We start from the raw sequence: 26,697 nt of genomic DNA on the forward strand, positions 1-26,697 counted from the left end.
CGGAATTGCAGACCCATACTGCGCATGTGCAGTATGGGTCAGGCGCATGCATAGATTCCGGATTATAGTGAATCTGCAAGACCCCTGTCATTGCGTTCGCAGCTGAATCACCTCCTGAAATCACTCTGCAGACCAACATTGTAAACCATGTCTAGTAGGGCTGTCTAGGAGGGGATCCGGGAACTGGAGACCTGTTCTTGGAAAGAAGGGCACTATGTGGCTGCGATCAATCAACCCTGCTGTTTGTAATCTCCATAAGTTAAACTTTGCCAGGCTCAAAGATTGTGGATCGATTATGCTGTCTTCTACAGTCTGAATGTATCAAATGGGATGTATTGAGTGCTGAGCTGCCAGAGTGGGACAGTGTGTATGAAGCCAGCCCAAGAACCTGCGTAATTTAAGAGTCACTTGGTTTTATGGGATTGTGTGACAGTGTGTGGCCCTGACGAAGTTCAAAAGAAAACAAAAACCTAACCCTGGGCAAACTACACCACCATGCCAAATTTGGTGGAGCTAGGTACAAAACTCTGGCCGTGCACAAAGGACAAACCAACAGACACACACTTTCTTGCTTATTATATAGATTACAGATAGGAATCTCATTCATTCAGTAACTGGACTGAGCAACAACTGAATTTGAGAGTTGCCTTTGAAGATGGCGACAATAACTTTTTCTTTTTAACATATGAGCCTCATCTGGTGGCAGGCCCCCGACCATTCCACAACAGTGTGTGTGCACGTGGTATTTATATCTTGCATATTGCAGGTTTTCCTTGCTCTTGCATTCCCTTAATTTGTGTTTCCGGTGTGTTTATTTTATGGCTCAAGAGAAGAATTTAGCCAGAATTTAAAAGAATACTTTTCAATGAGAGCCTTTTTTTTTTGGCCTGGGTGCCATCAATCCTTGTTACGCCTCTGTTTTAATCCTAAACTGCACGGGTCCAGGGGGTCAATAAACCTAATGAAACAATACCTTTATACATAACCTATATAATATGATGTTTACTGCTATTAATACATTTGTATATACAGGTTGAGTCTCCCATATCCAAAATGCTTGGGACCAGGGGTATTTTGGATAACGGAATATTCCGTATTTTGGAATAATTGCATATCATAATGAAATATCTTGGGAATGGGACCCCAATATACACACAGAATGCATATATGTGTTATATGCACCTTATACACATAGCCTGCAGCTCATTTTATACAATATTTTCAATAATTTTGTGGCTCAAGCAAAGTTTGTGTACATAAATTTATTTCATGTATGTTTCATTTACACACTATATACACAGCCTGAAGGTAATTTTATACCATATTTTTAATAATTTGTGCTTTAGACAAAGTTTGTGTACATTGAACCATCAAAAATCAAAGGTTTTATTATCTCAGTCATGCCAAAATTATTCCGCAATTCGGAATATTCCGTATTTCGGAATATTTGGATATGGGAGACTCAACCTGTATGACTTTTCCTAGTACCATTATACTACAAAGTAGAAGTTCATATTGTGCACATTGTGTTGTACAGTGAATATAATTAGTGTATGCTTAATAAATAAAAAGTATAAACAAAAAAATCACAAGTACATTCCCCTTTTTAACATCATTATTAAGTTACCAGATCTCTGAAAATCAATGCATTAATATTGTACTATTCTAAAGTATTAACACATTAAAATATATTGTACAAAGAGTTTACAATTTATGTGTCACTCAGGTAGGTCAAAAATTGAAAATGTATTTAACAAAATGCATTAAATAAAGCTTTTGTATTTAACAAACAAAAAAAAAAGAATCTAGAAACACACTCACTGTCTGTGCATCTGAGAAACAGGGGGCCAACTTTGGCTGTAGGATTTTTTCTTGGGTCCCCTCTACTAGTTGGTGACTGCTGTTGCTCCCCCACACATATACCTCACAAGTCTCTGAAACCACCGGACTCTCCCCTGTCTGTACACTGTCCGGACTGGCACATGTTCTTGAGTAGTCTGAGGCCATCTGGCATACCTAGAAAGCAAGTAGGAACGTGTGAAGACAGTGACTGGGCAAGGAAAGCACAAACTATACGGTAGATAGAAGTGTTGCAGACATTTCCAGAATATATGAAATGGTGTAATATTAGGTCTATTTAGCAACAAATTAAACATGTAAAAAAAATGACAAATTGTATGTTAATTTTCAAAAGTGGGTGGGACCATACCGTAAAAAAGCAAGAAAAAAACCTAAACCTAACACTATTTTAGTCCAAGTCTGTGTACCAAACAGCCTGCATTATTTATGCCTTTGAACGTATACAGTATAGCAATATAACCTGTAACAACCAAAAGGAAGAGAGGGACAGTATGTAAAAATGTACAAGTCTACTTGTACCAAACAGCCTGCATAAGCTATGATTATGACCAGATACAGTATATCAATATAACATGTAAGAACAAAAAGGGAGAGGGGGACATAATGTAAAAATGTACAAGTGAAACACAATCAAAGCGTAAGTGAAAAATACCTAATAGTAGAGATGAGGGAAGTCGCATAAATCATGTTTCGCTGTGGAATGGCATATTTTACAGAGGTGCAAAATTCTTTGTATTTTACTTTGCATTTCCACACTATGGCAGGGGTGTATCTATATGAGTGCAGGGTGTGCGGTGGACATGGGCACCTTGGTCCAGGGGGACCACACTGCACAACCTGCACCCATATGTTTTAATACTTACCCCTCTGAAGTCCCGCGTCAGGCTGTAGCGCTGGAAAAAAAAAAAAACACCTGAAACATGGCCGCCGGGGCCAATTTTCCAGCGTTTTGCGCATGCGCACTAGGGGAATGGCACAGCCACCATTTTCCCGGTGACCTGCGCACATTCTAGTGCCCAGAGTCTACAGGTGCAGTGCTGAGTGCTGCTGCCTACCGGAGAGAAAGAGGGTGCCAGGACAGAGACTGCACATGGACCCCTCCTCTCTAGAAACACCCCTGCACTGTGGGGTGCATGTACTTACACTAATGAGAAGTGTAAAAAGCCCTTTATCGTATGGTGTACGTGCAGTAATATAGCGTATAGCTCAGTGCATATGCAGATAAAAGTTGTATTTGCCAGTTGCGCCTCTCTACTCAGAGAGGTGGAAAGGGGAAGAGAAAAGGTGCATTAATTTATCTTACGTAAGATGTAGGGATGGAGCAGCTACATATGTGCCTGTTAAAAGGCATATCTGTTGTGGCTGTGTCACTCCTGATGCAAGATCCATGATAATCATCAACACAGACCTTGCTTTGCCTACATTAAAAAAATAAATAAATACTTCCGACCCAAATAGTTGGTTTTGCTAGAACTGGGAAACTTTCAGGCCAAATTCCACCAGTGAACATTTTGCTGACAAATGTGGAGTATCTTTATTTTTGTGGAACAGTTTTGAAAATGTTGCTAATCTCTGCTTCAAGGTTTTCTCATACCTCCTCAAACAAACAAAGTGCAGCTTCATAAAGAGAGCACAGGCCATCTGATGTCCGGGTGGGTTCCCTCCATTGGCTGCGGTCAGCTGATGAACCCTGCAATGAAAGCACAACAGATTTTATATTTTATTAACATTAAAAAATACTTTAAAAAGAGACAAATAGTAGTTTGGACTCTCACATCAGCAATGTACCAACAGTACGTGTCGGACATTTGATTCCAAATTGTTTATTTATACTTCTTTTTTTTTTTTTTTAATAGGGGGACAGTTCTAAAATTCTAGGAATTGTTTGCATAAGTATTTCAGAATATCTGCAGTACTGACTTTATCATGCCACATAGATTTACATGAAACACTGGCTGTGATCAATGACCTTTTATTGTGATCTTTAAATGGCTTGAACAGCAATAGCCACACACAGTATAATACAGGCACATCTTTATATTTTACCTCTACCATCTGTACTAAACAAAAAACAACTTTATTTTCGGTGATTGAAAAAAAAAAAAAAAAAGCGTATAAATTATTTAACAGTTCTACAGTTGCTTACCAGACTAATCATTTTATGTCACTAATTACAATCAAGGCGTGGGATTTAATGTTTTTCCTCCTCTGTCCCAAATGACAGAAGACTCCAATGAGAGCGGTCAGTGAGTTCAGCAGTGTTAAAGCTACAAAAATTCTGCGCGGTTCATCTGCGTTCCAACATCCATGTAAAAGCTATCTCACAAAAAAGTATTTTATTGACATTTTTCAGGATAGCATTATATATTTATTATATACCTGAAAATGTGATATTGGCCAATAAGAGTGAGAACTATTAGAATGTCATTTACATATAAACTCTAAAGTATAGGAATATTCTCATTTAAAAAAAAAATTATATATATTTTACAACTTTAAAATATAGTTTATGCTAAACCTTTTGATTTGATTTAGAATATCCTAAAGAAAAAACTTAAATATAAAAACATGAAAAATATTAAATGTATGAAAATATAAAAAATAATTAGATATAGTAAATGCATAGTGCATAAATAATTATAACATTAAATAATGTTTTAATACAGAGGGGTCTAATTTTAAGAAGGTAAGACGACTAAACTACTAGTAAGTTGTATTGTTCCAGTTAGGCAAATAACCCTCAGTTTTGTGGTTTAACCAACTCTATCAGTAAATCTCAGACGATTTGTGTTACATTTTTTTAATTAAATAAAAATGTTAAGCAAGTTGATCATGGGTTTATTTTGCAATTCCAATTGTTATACATTTTTAATATAAATTACATATTCCAATTACAGATTTGTAACTTAAGAAAAAAGTTTTAACTATATACCGTTTGCCACAAGAACATGTCAATAAAATGATTACATAAAGTACTTTGGCAATTAATATAGCTCAACTTGATATTCCTTTTCGGTCACCCAGTATTGGAAAAAAAAAAAATACATTTGTTTTCTATGTATGTGTAGGGATGCGGTCAGAATACCAACCAGGAAGGAAGGGTTAGGGAGAGGGGGATGGTTAGGATACTGACCAACAGGTGTCAGTATCCAAACCTTGTCGGGATGCCAGTGTCGGGATTCTGACAACCGGTATCCCGAGCGACAGCATCGTGTAGTCAACCTATGTGTAGGCTTACAGTTAAAGCAATTAAACCCTATCAGGAATCATTTGTTTAATTTTCAAGGCATTAATACCAGGATACAGAAGTTGTTTTATATGAGGATCTTTATTATTAATCTTAGGTCTATCAAGTAGAATTTACTTGAGACATTAAGAGAATATACCAATACATGAGGCATAACTATATAAATTTATACTGGAAATTGTATTGTGCAATGAAAATGTAATTCTCTTACTTTCGTTTCTTTTACTTAAATTTTTGTTATTGGAATCATTTTTCATCTATTACGTCTGAAATTTACCGGACATGGGCACCCTTTTTCCAAAAGGAAAAAAAAAAAAAAGGTGTATTTTTTTAAATTTGGACTATACCAGTTGCTGTTATCATTTTTACAATGAGGTTTGCTGAGCAATTACATGTTGTAACATACCAGATTCAAATGACCTGACCACCTGAAGTGTTCTAAAGAAGCAGCATTGTAAAATATGGTATACAGAAATGAAAAGCAATCATTTTCTGGGGGGAGGGGGGGGGGTTATTTTTTGTTACGCACAGCATATTGTGTGTTGATTTGTTACAGTAAGGTGCATACACACGGTAAGATTTGTCATATGTATCAGATGAACGATTTGAACGATCTGAACTATGAACGATTTTTGACTGTATTAAAATGAATGGAATCATCCAAATCTGACTGCAAACACATCAGAAATCAGATATTGTTATCTGACCATCGGGTACGTGCATCGTTCAGACATGTCAGATTTTCCTTCAGATTGAACGATTTTTTAAATAGTTATCGTTCAGATCTGAAGAAATATCTGACCGTGTGTATGCTCCATTAGCTACCAAATAAATATCTATTTCCTGATGTAAGAAAATAAAGATGGTAAATATCTTTTATATCCACTGTATATTCCCACTAATCACACAATGATAAAGTGCAAAAACATTCAAAACAGGACACGTTTAATTATCCCGGCACATGGGATTCCAGAGGTCAGAATGACCTGTCATAATCCTGGCACCAGCATCTCGACTGCCGGCATCCCGACCACAAAAATCCCAAAACTAAGTAGCAGGGTTAAGGTTAAAGTTAGACATTAGGGGGAGGGTAAGAGTTAGGCACTAAGGGGGGAGGAGGTTAGGTTTAGGGAAGGGAGGGATAGGATACCGACCTTCAGGTGTCGGTATCCTAACAGAGTCGGAATGCCGGTGTCAGGATTTTGTACGTAAATGACAAGCCTGCTCAAATCACTCATTACGTTTTCTACGCATTAAAAACATATGAAAATCAGTGACAAAGCAACACAGTTTGCCAACATTACTGCTCTACTAAAGAGTTTAAAAACATAACCTGTCATTGCACTGGTATAAATGTTATGCCAGTACAGTGAAAGACTACTGTTACATGCTTTTTGCCAATTTGTTTTTACATAACTTATAACTTCCATACCATAAAGAATAAAGAATACATTCAGATACACAAATCAGACAATGGCATTCACTGACGTGCACAGTGAATGGACATGTTAAAGTTTATTTTATGAAGGATGTAATAAAATATCATAAAATAAACAGACCGCAAATAACTCATCATAATAACTTCAACCACAGCCATGTCATTAAAGTTGACCAAGGTTAACTACGGGAAAGGGCCATGACTTAACAGGTCTGGTCTTGGTGGTAAGCACCATGATGAGTACAATGCTACGTTTACAATGACAGTGTACCATGACCTTCTTGGCCAGTCCATTATCAGAATGACCAGAATATGCTACCATTTTACATTTGTGAGTACTTGTGGAAGCAACTCAACCATATTTAACAGGTAGTAGATCAAACTGAAGTTCCAAGGAACCAACATGACGTCCACCAGAGGCGCCTTTAGCGCCCTTGTGTTGAAAGAGAAACTCTACACATTGTGGTTCAACTCCTTCAACACTTCCAGGTGAAAGGACCGTTCCCCCTAGAAAATAAAAACTGCTGTGATGGCAGAAAACAGGATTTTGGTACTTACCGATAAATCCCTTTCTCCGATTCCATAGGGGACACTGGAGGCCAAAGTCAGTGGGGTATAGACAGTGCAAAGTGGGAGCTGGCACTTTAAATTTTAAGAAGTGGGACTAGCTCCGCCCCCACTATAACCCCGTACAAGCCCAGTCTTAGGAAACTGTACACGATGGGAGCTGAGGAAAATACAAATGGAAGAGGAGGAGGCGAAGCAAGTACACAGAACAAATGAAAAAGGTTCAAAAAACAGTAACACAACCAGAGACATCAAACAGTTAAAACACAACATGACCATAACCCTGGGAGGAAGTACCAGCACAGGGTGTGCGTCCAGTGTCCCCTATGGAATTGGAGAGAGGGATTTATCTGTAAGTACCAAAATCCTGTTGTTTTCTCCTTCATCCACTAGGGGACACTGGAGGCCAAAGACAGTGGGGATGACCCAGAGCTTCCATTACGGGTGGGAAAGCGCTGAGAACCCTGCAAATCAGACCGGCCATACTGCGCCGCAGAGGCCAATAACATGTCAAGTCTATAAAAAAAGAATACAGAAATGCCGGCCAGACCAAATAGCCGCTCGAAGTAACTCCCCAGAAACCCTGCGAGCAGCCGTCCACGAGGAACCCACGGAGCGAGTGGAATGTGCTGTAATAGAAATCGGAGGCTCCCTAGATGAAGCCATATACGTCTGTCTGATGGTCGGACGAATCCAATGGGCCAGTGACTGTTTTGAAGCTGGTCAACCTGGACGAGCAGCATCATACAAAAACAAATAGAGTTTGTTTTACATATGGCTGCAGTCCTTTCCACAAAAAAAAAAAAGAACAGCCCTAACAACATCTAAGGATCCTGACAAAGGTGAGTGTTGTGGAAGAACTGGTACCACAATAGGTTGGTTTATGTGGAAAACCGAAAACACCTTTGGAAGAAAGTCCATTCCTGTATGGAGATCCACTTTATCCTCGTGAAAAAAAACAAATTATGGAGGACGACAAAATAGAGCTCCTAGTTCTCACACTCTCCTGGCTGAGGCCAGTGTGAGAAGAAGTGTTACCTTCCACGAAAGGTATTTTAACTCCACCAACTGCAAAAGTTCGAACAGAGGAGACTAAGAAAGAAAGTACGAGATTCAAATCCCATGTAGCCGTAGGAGGAACAAAGAGTGGTTGTAACAGAATCAGAACCTTGTAGTAAAGTCAGAACCTCCGGTATGCAAGACCAACTTCTTCTGGAAGAAAATACTGTCAGAGCTGAAATCTGAACCTTCAGCGAACCCAACCGCAGACCGGCTGAGAAACCTGCTTGCAGAAAGAGTAGAAATCTGGCTAGGTTGAAATCTGTAGGAGGAGCCCCTCAAAGTTCACACCCAGAACATAAGTCTAATTACAGTGATAATGTTTAGAAGTAACTTCCTTCCTAGCTCCAATCATAGTAGGGATTACACCGGATGGGATCTTTTTACGTTACCCTGGATGGGATCTTTTTAAAAGACAGAATAAGCTCCCTAATGGAAGCTTATTTCTTATCCCGTCAGCCAATTATCCAAAGCTTATTTGCTTTGTTAGTGTAACCTGCGCCATCCAAGACGGCGAATCTGACATCCCTGAAGTTTATTGTTTAGGATGCAATCTTTTTTACAGGGAGAACACACAAACTCCACACAGCCAGAGTCGTAGTGGGCTATCGAACCCCAGCATTGGATATTTGATCATAGGTCAGCAAGCACAGTGCCAACACCTTTACACAATAGGGAGTCAGATGATTGTCCCTGTGTAAACTAATCTGCACAATATTTGCATGTAAATAATTGTAGAGACGCCGTAGAGCCTCATTATGCATACAGATAGCGCTCCTAGCAGTGCCAGAAAAAGCTAGGCATAGAAGGAAGTAACCACTAAATTAGTAATAAACTGCCTTAATGCTCTCCTGACCAGTCTAAACCCCACTGATTACTCACAGTTCAGGTTAGGCTATCCGTTTCTTTGCAGCAGCATTTTTCTTATACAGTAGATAGTGTCCTTTCCGTGTAATGGCCGCCAGCACACTTCCACAGAAGCGCTGGGGCCGCTGGGAGGAAGGAGCAGGACTCATGAGCTAGGCTCCGCCCCCCGCTATGGCGCTTATCTTTAACTCTAAGTGCGTTTTCTGACATTTAATTTTTTATAGAGCTGTGCTCAGTGTGATGAGCCGTAGCTGAGTGCCTCTTGGCTGCCCCGCTAATCGGAGCAGCCTGCTGCTGCATGTACCGCCTGTTTAGAAGTTAACCTGGCTTCCCTGCTAGACGGGGAGCCAGGGCATACACCCGGAGCTGCGGTGCTACCGGCTGCGGTCTGACTGATGGGGGCCGCTATGTACACTGCAAGCAGCGGCATGTGGAACCCCCTTGTTATGGAGACAGTGGTCTCAGCAGTCGGGGATCCCAGGCAAAGTGCGTGCACTTGCGAGCAGGTTCCCTCGGCAGCTCCATCATTGCAGACAGGCAGTGCAGCTGCTGCCTGTCTGTTCCTCACTGAAAACTTCTTTACTTCAGCTAACTAATTATAAATCCTGAGGAGGAGTGTACATACACATCCAGCTCCCCTCGGGCACGAACTAAGACTGGGCTTGTAGGGGGGTATAGAGGGGGAGGAGCTAGTCACACTGCTTAAAATTACTTAGCACAGTCTATACCCCACTATCTTTGGCCTCCAGTGTCCCCTAGTGGATGAAGGAAAAACATTGTTGTTCTGCCCATCACATGATTCTGCTGGTCTCTCTCATGGTCAGGGCATTCTTGGTTCCCTCCTAATGATTTAAGTATGTCAGCATTGGCTAACTGGATCTTTATTGCCCTTCCACAATAGAAATGGTGTCTCCTGACCAGAGGGCTGAAAACCGTTCTGAAATCCAGCATATTCATTGGGAACCTTGACATGTAGGCTTGCATCCGGTTTCACTATCGTTCAGTCACAGGTGAAAATTGGGTGATACCTGTTGAGGTTCTGCTACTTCTTTGTTGTCCCTCCTTTAGGCCTGGCCTTACACATATTCCCTTCCCCACACTCTCTGGAGGAATCAGGAGCCCAGTGTTAGCAAATACGCGCTATAGTGCGTATTTTACCCGGTACTGAGGCCCGGGGACTCACTTTTGTAGAATGGGTGGGTCCCCAGGGACGCTCTCCGCTACGGACAATCCCTGGCACCTGAGTCGGCTAAGATGCTGTTCGCTGCAGCCAATAGCGCTACCCTGTCTATGCCTTCAGAAGCTGGAAGAAATTTTAATTCGCTGTCGCCCCTCCTGCTATTTGGAGGCAGAGCCGGAGACCAAGCTCCCAGTCAGGAGCAGAAGACAGAAGGGCTGGGCCGCTGTACAGAGTGGCCAGTCCTATTTTAATACCTTGGGCCGGCCACTGTTATCTGCTACACTGCGTGTGCTGTCTGTTGCCAGCAGTACAGTGCAGACCCGCGGCCCCGCCCCCTCACTATGTGCGGCCAGCACAGTGGAGACACAAGGCCCGCCCCCAGTCTCTCGTCTCCTCTGCCTGAGGACAGCGCGGCCATAGCCAGCATGTTTGGAATAGCCAGCCAGGTGCCTGCTGCAAATGAGGACGACAGTACCGCAGCGCACCTGGCCCCAGCAGTCCCCGGCTTTCTGGCTCTAATCTCCAGCCTCCTCTCCACCCCTAATACCCGGTGTCACCCATACCCCTTCTTCTGTCCCTCTTGTTGCCAGCTCCCCTCCACCTCCTCCTGTATGTGGCTCCCCAGCCCCTGTAATACCCAGGGTCACCCAGCCCCTTTTGCTGTCCCTGCCTGTTCCTCATGTCACCAGCTCCCCTCCACCTCTTCCTGTATGTGGCCCCCCACCCCCTCTAATACCCGGTGGCACCCAGCCCCTTCTCCAGTCCCTGCCTAACCTTCCTGTTCCTAGCTCCCCTTCACATCTAATACCTGGAACCCAGCCCCTTCTCCTGTCCCTGTCTACTTCATTTATCCCCAAGCTCACCTCTATCATCTCCTGTATGTGGTTCCCATTCCCCTCTAATACATGGGGGCACCCAGTCCCTTCTCCTGTCCCTGCCTACCCCTAAATCCCCTTCCAAAATCCTCCTGTGAAGGGTTTCCCACCTCCTACTCCCGTGGCCGGCTTCCCACCTCCTACTCCCGTGGCCGGCTTCCCACCTCCTACTCCCGTGGCCGGCTTCCCACCTCCTACTCCCGTGGCCGGCTTCCCACCTCCTACTCCCGTGGCCGGCTTCCCACCTCCTACTCCCGTGGCCGGCTTCCCACCTCCTACTCCTGTCCCCGGCTCTGCCTCCCATACATCAAAACAAGGAGCCATAAGGACCTGCAGCATGAGCGCAGCGGCCCCCATCCAGCTCCCACAGAATAAAAAAGGACAGAAGAGTGCACAACCAGACGCAGAAAATTCCTTAAGCATTTTTGTTCAAAGGTAAGAGAACAACTTTTTTTTAGTATATTTTTAAAATGTATTGGTTCGTGGTTTTTTATTAAATTATGCTGAAACTACACTTTCTGCATAATTTTATGTATCACCGCTATGTAAGAACAGTCAAATGCAGAAGATTCACAGAAATCTCCTGCAGAAGGCTAACTACCGCAGCAGACTGCAGTCCCCATTATTGTTAATGGGTACTGCAGTCTGACCTCTAGGTACAAAACCAATTCAATTGGGGGTATCAGAGAGGCATTTTAGGGGTATATGGGCATGTGGGAAAAAAAGAAAAGAAAAAAGAAAAACATTTGTATTAAATATTTTTTCAAATTACAACTATATTCAAGTGCTGCAATATATAAAAGCAATAAATGTGCTATAAAACAATATTTTTTAAAAAAATTAGTCAATAGAATGAACTGCACATATATATTTCTTATATATTCCAATTTACAAAAAAAAAAAAAAAAAATTTACAATACAATCATAGTCCATATATACTTTCTTTTACAAGGATAGTGTTTTTTATTTTGTTACCAGCTTCTTACTGTGATACATGAGGCTAGAAATCTCTATCACGCTGATTTCCCTGTGTGTGTAATTATCTCCTGGATGTCCCACCCCACCCTGCCATTACAGAAAGTACCCCTGAACATCACAGCGAGTACCCCTGGGGCTACTACCTCAGGTTGAGAACCACAGAGTTAAACCAACAGAATGCACTTTTTTTTTTTAAACTTACCAGAGACCTCCTCATCTGCTGGAGGATGCTAATGAAGCAGTCACAGCTGATCATGCCTTCATGAGCTGTCAGAATCTTGCTTTTGTCAGTCTCATTAACCAAAGCAGAAGCTGCCAGTGCCATCTCAATCCACTCTAGGAGGTAGCGGAGGGAACCACGCTGAGAGGCTAGACCAAGGAGTAGCTCCGAGGCCAGACGCCTTCCCAAAGTGTCTGCCCCTGAATTGGGAACAGTGACTCCCTTCAGGAAGGTGGTGACCTGGGCCAGACAGTCTAGTCCCATAGGTGGTATTTTGCTCTCATTAGCAAGAGATAGAGGGGGTAAGGAATTGACCACATCAATGGCTGTACGTATGACATCATTACACAAACTCAGACCAGGTCCAGCAGTAGGTAGCATCCAGCTCTGTCTCAGTAAGGCAAATAGAAGACTCAGACCAGTCCTCACACCCATCTCAATCAAGGCATCAGTACTAGAGCGAGGCCTTTCACTAACAGACAGAGTGTCTGCAGAACCAGAGTTATTTTCAGGTGAATGCTGCTGTTGCTTCACTTTGCCCTTGTCGTGATACTTGTTGGACAGAGCGTAAAACACCCTTTGGAGAACCAGCAGTCTTTTCCTCAGAGCCCCTGCAAAAGGAGAATCCGAGCATACCACCTTTGCCAGAGCCAGCTGGCTGCCAAGTAAAGCATCCAGGTAATGATCCTGCTCATCGCATGATAAGGACTCTCTCTCAAAATCTGGCAACTGTGGTCCCTTAAGACACAAGACTTGCTGTGGAAGTGGGACCACCTCCTTGTTGCTGACCAACTTGCCATACAGGACAGAAACACCCTCACGGGTAGCAATGGATTCACTATCTTCGGTTATCCAGGAGCTGTTCAGGTGCTCCAGCCATTTTAACTTCACAGGGGGCATCATACCTGCCATTACTTTTCACTCTACTGCCATGAGTCCTGCTGGAGATAAAGCAAAGGAGAAGTGATAAATACTGATGTGAACATAAACCAAAGAGAAGGACTGAAGGCAGCAGAGATATAAAAAAAAATTTTTTAATCCAATAAATTTTTATTGTTTTTTTTTTAAATATATAACAAATTTACATTGTAAAAAACATTGCAAACAATACAATAAAAAACTACTAAATACATAAATAAAAAAAAGGGAAATGTGTGTGGTCTCACTTCGCATCATTTTAAATAGCAAATTAATTATATTTCTTTCTTCACATGACTTGCAAACAACAGATATATAATTTGACATGTATATATACGGCAATGCCTTTTCACACAACAGCATTCACGTACTATGGTAACCTAAGTCCCTGAACAGGTTAGGCACAGTCATCCTTGAACAGCTATGTGGAGAATCAAGCCATCTTTCCCAGGTAGCATAGTATTTCTGCACTGCGTTTCTGGCGGTATAAACATAATTTTCATGTGCAGCTACCGCCCCAACCAAGGATAGCCATGTTCCCAGGTTTGGCCCTGAAGTCGCCATCCACTCGCTTGCTATACAAACTTTGGCAAGCGTACAGAGATTAGTAGTGTATCGTATGGCATGTTTATCAATTGTGTCCGCATCAATCATAGCCAAAAAGCATGTTGTAGGGGTAAGAATATCTTTAGGTATACCCGTCGAAATTATAACACTGAGTACCCCCTGCCAAAAGGAATTCACCAGAGGACAAGACCATATTAAGTGCCAAAAGTTCCCCTCAGATGAGTTACATTTAGGACATTTTGAATCCGTCCTACCCCCTATTCTCATTAATCGGACTGGTGTCATATATATTCTGTGTATTATAAAGTATTGTATCTGCTGGTATCTAACGGACGTGGTAGCAAAACGAGGACTAGCAAGAGCTGCTCTCCAAACATCCTCCTCCATCACTCCAACATCATTTTCCCATTGCAGCTTTAAAGATAATAACTCAGACTTATGATGCTTGTTCAACAAGTTAGAGTCCCAGATATTAAGCGGCCAGAACCAGCAGATTGCAATAAAGTTTTAATGGGAGACTCATGTAGAGATAAAGGAACTTCAGAGAACTGGGCATTGATGGCATGTCTAAGCTGGAGGTATCTAAAGAAGAAATGGTTGGGGACGTCAAACTCTAGGCACAGCTGGTGAAAGGATTTCAACGTTTCTGCCGGAAATATCTGCCCAATAGAGACTATACCCCACTGGCCCCAGGCCTCACCGACCTGCAGAGCAGAGAGCTCCCTGAGACAATTAGCATGAGCAAGGGGAGTATCTGGATCTATGCCCTCCGCTTGTAAGAGACATGAAACCAGTCTCCAGATAGTGATGGCCTGCCTAAATAAGGGCATATTAACTATATGTATATTATTGCTCAGCAATAGTCGCAATGGAGATAGGCCTGTCTTATAGTGAGCCAGGACAAGGGAAGGCAAGAAATCACCAGTCTTGTTATTAATCCACTCCCATACATGTGTCAATTGTGCAGCAAAATAATAAAATTTAAAAAAGGGTAATGCCAAGCCACCAGAATCACGAGGCCTAGTTAAAGTATCTAATTTGATCCTGACTCTTTTGTTGGCCCACAGTAGAGAGGATAAAAGGCCAACAATCTGTTTAAAAAATTTCTGAGGAATGTACACCGGCGAATGACAAAGAATGTACAGGATTTTAGGTTGGAGAACCATTATAACAAGGTTCACTCTTCCCGTTAAAGTTAGTGGCAGTTTACTCCAAATTGGGACACGAGATTTAAGATAGGCAATTTGCGGCAGTAAATTCAGTGACAAATATTGTTGAGGGGTATTAGAGATCCATATACCTAAATACTTAAATGAATTCACCCATTTTAAAGGAAGATTTATAACAGGAACGTCAGGTCAAGTCCCCCTAAAGGGAAGGATACATGATTTATCCCAATTAATTAATAAGCCAGAATATTTTCCTAATAAGTCAATAACCTCCAAGGCCTTAGGCATAGAGGTATCAAAGTGCGTGCCAAGAAGTAGTATGTCATCCGCATACAACGCAATTTTATCTTCCCTGGATCCTAGCTGAAACCCATATATGTCAGTGTGATTTCTAATCATACTGGCCAAGGGCTCAATGGCCAAAAGCGAACAGGATGGGTGACAGGGGACATCCCTGCCTTGTTCCCCTATACAAAAAAAAGGATGTGGAAATAAAACCGTTCACCGACACCCTCGCCACAGAGTCCGTATATAAAAGCTTTATCCACTTAATAAAACCCGGGCCAATACCAAAACGTTCCATAGTCTCCCAGAGAAATATCCATTCAATCGAATGCCTTGGCGGCATCCAGTGAAACGATAGTAGAGGTTTGTGGGTCCCCCCGTTTTATCTGTAGGTGTGTAAATAACCACCGTAAATTTATTGCCGTGGACTTACCGGGCATAAAGCCTGTCTGATCAGGGTCAATCAATTGGGTTATGACCCGGTTAATCCTGGAGGCTAATATTTTTGCAAGGATTTTTACATCTGTAGTGAGGAAAGAAATGGGTCTATATGATTCAGTCCAGGTAGGATCCTTACCTGACTTAGGCAGGACAACCATCAGTGCCTCAGACATAGAATTTGGCAACATATTATTTACATAAATTTGATTAAATAGCTCTAATAGCTGAGGTATAAATGTTTTGTTATGTTTTTTGTACAACTCCAAGGGGACCCCATCTAAACCAGGGGCTTTACCATTTGGGAACGACTTGAGGGCCACCTCTACTTCCTCTAGTGTCAATGGGGAGTCAAGAGAGTCCCTTGCCTCCGGGGAGAGTGTCGGGAGTGATACAGCAGACAGAAATTCACGCACCTCCTGTTGGGAATGGACCAACCTAGACCTGTAAAGGTCATAGTAATATTTAACGAATTCCTCAACAATATCTGGGGTGCGTACATATTCAGCATTATCTGACCAAACTAGTTTTATCACTGTATTGGGTGACTTTTGTTCAATTCGGGCCAAGTTAGCTAGATAGGAACCGGGTCTATCACCTGATGCATACTGCAAGTGTGAATTAAAAAGTAACTTATATTGGGCCTTGTCCATCAAACAATCCTTTCACAATTTTTGGGCATCCCACCAAGCTTTTTTATTTAAATCTGAACTGTCAGCAATATAGGCTAACTCCAAGGATTTGCATGAAGCCTCTAAATCCATTTCAACTTTTTTATAGGAAAACTTCAAGCCAGCAACTTTACGAATAAGAGAGCCTCTGAGAAATGACTTAAAGGCGTCCCACAAAACCGAAACAGATGCTGTACCACTGTTTAATACAAAAAATTCTTTCCACTCCGCCTCCAGCTCGGCTCCAGAGCCCATGCGTGACAGCCAAAACGGATTAAATTTCCAAAATTGTTGGCCCCTCCGACCCTCCAAGTCCAGACTGATTGTTATTGGGGAGTGGACAGAAATCCCCCTGGTCTCATATGTTATCTTGTGGAATCTAGGCAACAAATCTGGTGTAGCTAAAGCTAGATCAATCCTGGAAAATGTTGAATGTGTGTAGGAGAAGCAGGAGTATTGTCTCACAGAGGGGTACCTCACCCACCAGACATCAACTAGGCCCATTCCTCCAACCATATTCGAGAAACCTGTTCCCCTCCCCTGTGTAACTGGAGCAGACATTCTATGTCTATCTAACAGAGGGTCTAATACGTTATTAAAGTCCCCCATGCATATAGCAGGTGTTCCCGGGAATAAGGCCAAGAATTCGGCAACCTTTTTGAGAACATCATGGGAGTATGGTGGTGGGATATATACTAACAATAATAATAAGGATATAGAATTAATTTTGCATTTTAAAAACACATATCTACCCCATGCATCACACTGCACCTTTTCAAAAAGGAACTGAACAGATTTCCGCACTAGAATAGACACACCTCGTGACGCTGAAGTATGTGAGGAGTGATACGTCCATCCTATCCATGGCTTCTTTAACGACAACAATTTCCCACATGTCAAATGAGTCTCCGTTAGACAAATTATATCTGAAGCGTATTTTTTTACCTGTCTGAACACCAGCGATCTCTTAACCTTATCGTTCAAGCCACTCACGTTCCAAGTGAGAACATTAATATTGTGTGAAGCCGACATTCAGACAGTTACAAAAATATTTAAACATCCAAAGAATCCAGAGATATAACATTTATAATATCACTTATTGTGCACCTGTCCAAAAATTCAAGATTAGTGGAAGAAAACTTCACAATCTCTAAAGCCATTACCGACATCCCACGTAATTCCTTACTCCAACAATTTATGCCCCATGTCTAGCCTCCTACACAGAAACTCATCAAACAGATCTTACATGCAGGATGGCTAATGTCATGACGCCCAGCGCTAGCAGAGTAAAACGGGACCAGGCATGCCGAGACTGCAGCAAAGACGAATGAGTATCTTTAGGTCTCCTCTTCATCCTATTACCCCTCCTCAGTCTCTCCCTTACCCAGTCCACTTTCTACATGTGTTTAACGTTTAATACTAAAGCTGGGTACGCACTAGGTCGACCTGGCGATTGGCAAGTGTATAAACACTTAATTTGTCTGCCCAATATGCCAGGCTTGAAAGCTCAAATGGGCGGGCATTTAAATCACCCACCCAGTTGAGCTGTCAATCACCGCCAGGGCCCCGCAGCATGTGTACATTGCGTCTCTCCATCAGCACTTACTGTAGAATACTTAAGGCAGATAAATAATAACTGCTCCATCTACTCTGCCCTTTTTCTTCCTAGACCATTTTAAAATGTTAGAATTTAATAATACTAATGTATGTGATAATGCACTCCATACTGTAAATTATACAGATATTAGAAGTCATCTAGCTTTTGTAATACTAGTGTTCTTTCTAGCACCCTGCACCTGTCACAACCCGTGCCGTTCCTCTTTCCTGCCTGGTGTCTCGCTCTCTGCTCTGGTGTTTCTAGCACAATTGATTACTTGCATTAAGAACTGCATTAATTATACTAAAGCATTATTTTTATGAGCAGATATCAGAATGCACGGGTTATATGTGGCTACAGTATGATGGAGAAATACTTACTTTTCACACTGCAATATTGCCCTGGTCACTTCCACAGAACTCCATAGAGAAGGGATGCAGTAGCCTCCATAATCGTGCAGGTAATTGCTCCACCCTCAGCATGTAATTTGGTAGTCTGGAAAGAGAAATAACGTGTCATCACAAAGTTAAGGAACAGATAATTCCTACCTATGTAGGATTAGGAAAAACAGGAAAGGGAGGAGATTAACCTCATACATACTTCAATTCCCAGTGCCCATCAAATGTTTGCATTTGAATTCATAGGCTTTACTGTAGAGCATGTTTTAATAGGCTCCACAAACATTGCTAAATAGATAACCTAGTACAGTATTATTAAAAACAAAAATGAGGAAAGCACTAAAGTACTTTAAATATTCAGCATATGAACACAGACAACATACCATCTACGTCTCTCTCAACTTACTCCATTAACTGCCTTAATTCACCACAGTTTATTGCTCCTGTCCCTTGTTCAGTTGTTCTGGTAGACATTGAGTTAAGCGCACTGCCACTCACCACTCCCACCCCTGACCTTTGCTCGGTAATCAATTGCTTCATAAAATCTGCACTATGAATACATTCAGAAAGGTAATAGTGTAATAAATATTGTTAACCAACAATATTTGTATCCTCATGAGTCTAAAACTGCTATATGCACCTGACCAGGTCATTGGGTCCACTTCCCCAGTACTTTGTAGCAAGGTACAGACTGTCACTAGTCAAATCAAAACTCACAGCAAATATGGGGACTGATTGAGAGTTGGTATCAAAGCAAATAAAAAAAAAGGGATCAAATTTGCTCCTTAGCAGAAATGTGCAGAGATTAAAGCTGGGTACACATTGCAACGATCCACCCAACTAGCGATGGGTCTATACGACGTATTGATATAATGCACCTGCCCCGCACATTACACGATGGCCATGCAGAGTGGTCGCAAGTACCATGATTGCACGACATATTGTGTAGCATGTACCCAGCCCCAGCTTTAGAGTTGGGAGAAGCATATCCTTGCGAAACTGCAGTGTAAAAATAAACTTGTCCAACGTTTGTGGGCTAGATGCAAAATCAGCCAGTATTTACTCTGCATGCAATAAAAATAAATGTATTTGCAGCTCTTGCATTGCTACAAAATTTGTTCAGGTGCAAAGTTGCAACTTTTTATTCACTTTACTCCCAAAATCTTTATCAGTCCCATAGTGTGTAAAATTGTGTACTGAATCTGCAGCGCTAATTAGCACTCTGCTGGAGATTTATGCATTGTGCTATTAATACAAAGCAACAATACATACATTAATGCAGAACATGCAGTTTCTACATAGTTTTATGAAAAAAGCTTGATACATTCTCACACGGGCAGGAAGCATTAATAAGCTTTGCACACAAAGGGTCTGATTTACAGCTGTCCACAATGTTCACAGTGATTTTATTTGCTACTGCAAGTACTCTGTGTTCCTGAAAACCTCTACAGCACATGAGTTACATAGTGTATGCATAAAGGCAATGCTGCTATTGAGACACACCGGAGGGAATTCAATTGTTCTGCCGATGGCTTTTTGTTTTACAACACCCGACAGAGCAATTCAATTGTTGCTCTGTCAGGGCTCGATAGCCGCCGGCGCCGGCATTTCTGCATGCACTCAGGAGGGTGCGAGCTGAAACACCCTGGTTAGGGCGCGCTAACTGCAGATAGCGTGCCCTAACCAGAAATTAAGACGGGTTTAGCAGTTTTAGACGGCTAAACCTTCGTCTTTTAGGCGGCGAAGAGGGCGATATTTAATGAGCGCCCAGAACAATTGAATATCATTAATTATCATGCCCAAAAAAACATTTGAATCGCTCCCACAGTATCAGAGATGTCTTGGAAAAGTGCTGGGTGTTCCTGGATGGTGACTGAGAGCTGGCTAAACAGAAAAGAGATGGTCCATCTTAGGGCATGTTATGGGAGCGTCGCTGGCATGTCACTGAAGTGTTTGCATACTCATATACTCAATCCTTCACTTTGAGGTTCATACTTCGATGGTAAATTTGCACCTGCCATAGGGCTGATGCAAGTTCCGATGGTGCGACCGACGGTGGCAACTGAAGACGCACCAGGCGGTATTACAGCATTTACGTCCACTTGTGAATCAGGCCTAAATAGTACTGGGAAAAACGTCTATGTAACTAGTAGGGGCAAAACCGAACCATATTAATTTCTGTATAAGTATAACTTACATCCATTATAATTGAGGCAGCCCTGATCATAAATAAAATGAAACTGCAGGATAAATCCAAGAATTGTTTCAATAGAGGTTCGATTAAAGGCCCCACACACCTGAGCCACAATTCCCCATTCTGATCGGCGGTCCGACAGTGGATCGGGGAATTTCAACATGTAAAAATCCCAACTTGCCAATTCCGACCATTTCCGGGTCCAGATCGGGGAAAATCGGGATTTTTCAACACGTTGAATATTCCGGATCCCCCGATGGCGGCAGAACAGGGAATTGCGGCAATCCGTCGCAGATGTATGGACCCCTTTAGCCAATAATAGAATCAACTGTCCACAAGATCTACTTGTTACTGTAAACAATTTAAAACAGAGGTGTGATTTACCTCCTGGCTGCTGGTGCTTTTCCTATAGTGCAGCCTGCAGGTTGGGTCAGAAAGTCCCATGCTAAAGGCCCCCATACATCTGCGACAGATTGTTGCGATGTTGCAATCCTGCAACGCAGGATCGGTGAAATCCAACATGTTGGATTTCACAGATATGCCGATCACAATCAAAAAATTATCGTGATTGTCACATCGGTGGAATTTAACATGTAGAATTTCACCGATCTTGCGACGGATCGCATAACACCGGCGATTACGATCCCATCACAGGATCGGACGCCTGATGTATGGGGGCCTTACCATTGCAGGTAAGGTCACCTGGTTCATCACTGGATTATATTCTTTGACACATTTCTCCGCATTTCCAATCAATCAACAGCTTCCAGTAGCCGGAGGTAAATCACACCTGTTTTAAATTGTTTATAATAACAAGTGGATCAGTTGCTGCTTTTATCTGCTAAGTGAAGCCATATTTAAAATTATAGTAGCAGTTTTGCTGCTCAGATTTGTGATTTGCAATTAACTTCACTCAAGCAAACATAAAAGTGTTACCAAACACAAAGGGACAAATGTAAAAGGGTGAGAGTTTAGAAAATGAGAGAGTCTAGCCATAAACTCTCACATTAGTCAAGTTTTATCTTCAAAATGGGAAAACCTCTGAGAGAGAGTTTAAATTAGGGATGTGCAGGCTCAGATTAGGTCGAATTTTTCCCGCTAAATTCAATTTTATTTTTTTTTAGTATTATTATTTTTTCCCGCCAAAAATCGGTTCTCAGAAAGAGGCAAAACATCATCTTTCATGGACTTTTGTCCATAGGGAGAAAAGCTGTTCAGACCTCAATTGCAATTCACAGATGAACGTTCCATTGATTTATTCAGCAACCCCCAATTACAACCACCATTCCTACTTTTTTACCTAACCTCAAATTTATACAATCCTTGTCACACATCCACTCTCTACCCTTAGCCGTCTAAAGTAAGTCATCATAAGGATCCCGCAAAGGGGTGCCGCAGCGATGAAACACACCATTCAGAAGAGTAATCAGTTCCAGTAACTAGTGTAGGACCATTTTTTTCTTTTACTTATTCTGAGTACATTACTATGAATATTTTATAAAAAATAAATTATGAAAAATCAAAAACAAGACTTAATATATTTTTGTTCATATATTCAAACCACAAAAGAGCTCATCTTTTTAATTAAAGAAACAAATAGCTACATATTGTTTATAGACCTCTGACCTTTTCACTTAACACTAGTAAAATATTCATTAGTGTCATGACACAGTTAGAAAAATATTTCCCCCTCCTCCCATTATCCTAACGCATATTTTGTACTCAATATCTATGAGGGCAATTTAATTGTTTTTAGGCGACCATAAGTAAAGGGCGCCCATCGGCCGGTATTCAATGGTTATGCCGATGGGTGCAGCATGCGACCATTACTTATCTCTCATGTCGCACATAAAATGTACCGGGTTTAGCCACATAAAGTGACTAAACCAGTCTAAAAGTATAGGCGCAACAAGGAAAATGCCTTTTGGGCACCCAAAATAGTTTGTCGATTTCTGTTCGCAAACCGAGGGAGGGAGCGAACAGAAATAATGGACGACCGCAGCATTCGCTCCTGATTGGAGGAACAATTGAATTGCTCCATTGGGGTGCCCATTAGTTACAGCCGCAGAAAAAAATTAGTTCCTTAGCTTAAAAAAAAAAATGTAATACTTTCATTAATTTTTTATTTGCCATGCTTGAAATCAATGAAAAATTGTAAATTTGTTAGAAAACGTCACTACTCTGTGCCACGGATGTCTTTTTAATTAACCATATCGGGAACCTAGGGTCCAGCTGAAGCAGGCTAATATCTGGAACTAGGAGACTTGATTAGACCTCCTCTCATCTAGGAGTACCAGAACCCAGGGTAGAACTGGCGGGTGGGGAGAACCCCTAATGCTGGGTACACATTAGACGATGTTTACCCAGCGTGACATCGTCCAGACACCGGCAGCGGTGGAGCGATGGAGGGGAAGCAGGAACCATGCTGCATTCAGCATAGCTAGCGACATCCTCAGATTTTTGTACAAAAGATCTTAAGATGCGATGGACGACAAAGGGGAGCACGCGTCGGCATCATGATAGTGCGTACACACTAGACGATTTGAACAATTTGCCGTTGCGATGCGTCGGAATCGGCCAAATCGTTCAAGATATCGTCTAGTGTTTACCCACCGTAAGTAAAAAAAAGGAACAACTTATAAGTAAGGCGCAAAATAAGGCAGCATGGAATTTGTCAAAAACAAGTCACCCTAACTTGTCAACATAGCATAGAAAACAATAATATGACAAAAAAGTCCTTGCGCCAAATATTCAATCCAGTAGATTATTCCATTTGTAGAGGAATCAGCAATATTGCAATCTTCTTGTATAGAATACTCCAACCAATATGAAATAAACAGATGGCAATATATTAGAAAAAAAAAGATCAAATTGTGCAAACTTCAAAGGGTGGAGGTCAAATATGAATGTCCTTTTAAATCCTTCCGTGTAAAATAAATTACAGGACCACCAATTTAACGTGCCCTCCTATTATAGAGAATGCTCACATGAATACCTATAGAGGTTAAGTATAAATCCCATCAAGGTTTCTTTAACAATCACACAGATAGAATAATGAAACAGACAGCAAGATGCTCACATTGATTCTTACTTGAGAATAACTGTAATGAATCTCATAAGGGTTTCTTTATCCTCCATTAAGAGCAGTATCTCTCAGAGAGAAAAGAAAACTTCACATGGTGTAGTATTTTAAAACTACATTTAATAGACAGACAATATTAAAAAATGGGGGCAAAACCTCCGGTACCATATGGATGGTGATAACAGGCACAATGGATAAACACAACAGACAGCGATGGGACCCGGGTATTCCACCGCCGCAAGTGTAAGCCAGAATCCAGTTATAGATCAGGTACCAGGTAAACCTCCGTTGTCACTCCTCCTGACATGTTTCGACAACGTTGGATGTCTTTTTCAAAGTGGAGTGAATGATAGAATACACGGACTTATAGACCCGTAAACCGGAAGTCTAAATCCGGAAGTGAGCTACTTAATGCTGAAGAACTAATCATACTTAAAATACCATGCAAGACAACTTACTGTAATTTTCGGACACAAGTCCCGCAGCACTATTATGCGGAGACAAACAACGTTTCTCTTACGATGTAAGTCCCTCCATAATCACGTGATCGGACCCCACTGTCCACCAAAACCTGCTCAATAAAAAGTGTTGCCATCACGTGACAAAAAGCACGTGATCGGACCAGCGTCTATTAAGATGCTGAATGATTACCTCAGTCACGTGATCGGAGCCCACTGTCCACCTAAAAAACTACTAAATAAAGATTGTTGAAATCACGTGATAAAAAACACGTGATTGGACCAGCGTCTATGTAGATGCTGAATGGTGATATAAAGGCAAACAAATGTATACACACCAGTGGAATATCCGGACCTCATTTACATAATTGCTACTGAGTATATATAATCAAACCACATTACCATGATTACAAGTAAATCATTTACATGAAATAATATAAAAAAAAATTGATGAACACTAAATAACATATACACATAAAAAACAATAAAAAATATTAATCATAAAAAATGATACAATAAAAAATACTAGACATATAAAAATACATTTGATAAGAGACATAATTAAAGAAACCATTTAACCTCAAAATCATGATTCAGACCTGCGGGCTTCAAAGTATTCAAATTGTATATACATTTAATTTCTGTTTGGGTTAAACGTAAGTCCCTATTGTTTGATCTCCAGTTCTCTTTAATAATGGAGATACCACAGAATCGTTGAACACTCTTGGGTGAACGATCATGTTGGCTTTTAAAATGAGCCGAGAAAGGATGATTTTTCAAACCTTTTGCAATATTTCTAACATTTTCTGCCCATCTCGTTTTTAATGTCCTTTTGGTTTTACCTACATAAACTAAATTGCAAGAACACTCAATAGCGTATATGGCATACCGTGTATGACACATAATAAAATCAGTGATTTTATGGTTCCTACCTTGTGTTTTAAATTCTGTAACTTTAGATAAACTACTTGGACAAGCTTTACACAGCTTACAGTCACCACATCTATAGAAACTATTATTTCTCGGGAGAAACCTTTTATCATCCATAGGTAAAGCACTAGATACCAAAGAATCCTTAATAGTCGGTGCTCGTCTGTATATAAATTTAGGTTTGTTAGTAAGAATTTTCCCGAGGGTTTCATCCTTTAAGAGAATATTCCAGTTCTCTTTAATTATACTTTCTATATTTTTATATTGCCTATTAAAAGTAGTACAGAAGGACATAGTAAACTTGTTCTCTACACGTTCCTTCTTCTTATCCCCTAAAAGGAGTCCCCTATCCATGACTGCAACTTCTTTCATCATTTGGTGTAAAGTATTCTCTTTATAACCGTTTTGAATAAATTTGCCAGTCATTTCACTAGCTTGTTTATGAAAAGTTTCTTTGTCAGAGCAATTACGGCGCAACCTCATTAGTTGGCCCTTCGGTACTCCATCTAACCATTGGGGCAGGTGATTACTGGACCTCTCTATATATGTGTTTGAATCTGTGGGTTTACTGAAGTTATATGTAGTCAGATGTCCATTCTTAATCTCAATCGTTAAATCCAAAAAATTAACAGCAACGTCACTAATATTATAACAGAGTTGAATATTCAAGATGTTAGAATTGAGATACTCACAAAAACTTTCAAGGGCTGATCTTTCGCCCTTCCAGATAAAGAGTATGTCATCTATATACCGCCACCAATGCACCAGGTTCGTGATCCAGCCATGCCCCCTCCAAACATGTAACTCCTCCCACCTTGACATGAAGAGATTGGCATAGCTGGGCGCGAACCTGGTGCCCATGGCTGTACCCACGTTTTGCATATAGAATTGACCATTAAAATTGAAGTAATTATTACTAAGAATAAATGCAATCCCATCTACAAGGAATTTACATAACCCCTTGTCCATATCTGTAATTTCTAAAGTGTTTCAACTGCTTCTATACCATCAAGATGTGAAATGATGGTATAGAGCGAAGACACATCTGCAGTAATAAGGAACATATTTTCTTCCCATTTGACAGCCTCTAATTTATTCAAGATGTCTTTAGTATCTCTTAGATGTGACTTTTCTTTAGATACTAAGGGTTGCAAATAATGATCTATATATGCAGATAAATTAGCTGTAATAGCATTAGTTCCAGCCACTATTGGGCGTCCTGGTGGAGCATTTAGACTCTTATGAATCTTTGGGAGTAAATATAGTACCGGAACTGAGAATTCCTCATTAATTAAAAATTTCGATACTTCTTTAGGAAATATTCCTAAATTCAAATACTGATGAACCAGAGTTTTAAGCTTTGTGAGGACACTTCGATAAGGATCACTTTTGAGCTTTTTGTATGTGATACCATCATTAAGTTGCCTATGTCCTTCATTAATATAATCAGATTTATTAAGAATAACCACTCCCCCCCTTTATCTGCCTATATGATAATTTCTTGATTATCCTGTAAAGATTTTAACGCAGAACTTCCTTCAAATGTAAGGTTATTTCTATACCTTTTATTGTTGGTATCATTTTTCACCTGTTCTATATCCTTAATGTTTTATAGAATGCCTCTACAAAACATCCCTTGGCAAATGAGGGATTAAAAAGTGATTTCTTCATAAATTTATCTGCCGGTACTTCTTCATTA

The 26,697-nt window shown here is 41.0% G+C and overlaps 1 protein-coding gene across 12 annotated transcripts in view; it reads right to left on the minus strand.

Annotated features, from left to right (window-relative positions):
• HERC1 (HECT and RLD domain containing E3 ubiquitin protein ligase family member 1) overlaps positions 1-26,697 on the minus strand; it is a 305,583-nt gene that overhangs the window by 258,873 nt on the left and 20,013 nt on the right. For 11 of the 12 annotated variants that reach the window (XM_088446573.1, XM_088446582.1, XM_088446592.1 and 8 more), the window contains exons 2-5: positions 18,317-18,431; positions 12,274-13,232; positions 3,455-3,550; positions 1,822-2,016 (exon numbers count right to left, since the gene is read on the minus strand). In XM_088446573.1, the coding sequence (XP_088302699.1) occupies positions 1,822-2,016; positions 3,455-3,550; positions 12,274-13,203 (1,221 nt within the window). In that variant the 5' untranslated portion in view covers positions 13,204-13,232; positions 18,317-18,431. The remainder of the gene's footprint in view (positions 1-1,821; positions 2,017-3,454; positions 3,551-12,273; positions 13,233-18,316; positions 18,432-26,697) is intronic. The other variant, XM_088446526.1, reaches the window with a different exon arrangement.

This window comes from Taudactylus pleione, unplaced genomic scaffold (genome assembly GCF_031769625.1).
Source record: "Taudactylus pleione unplaced genomic scaffold, aTauple2 ptg000019l, whole genome shotgun sequence".
Lineage (NCBI taxonomy): Eukaryota > Metazoa > Chordata > Amphibia > Anura > Myobatrachidae > Taudactylus > Taudactylus pleione.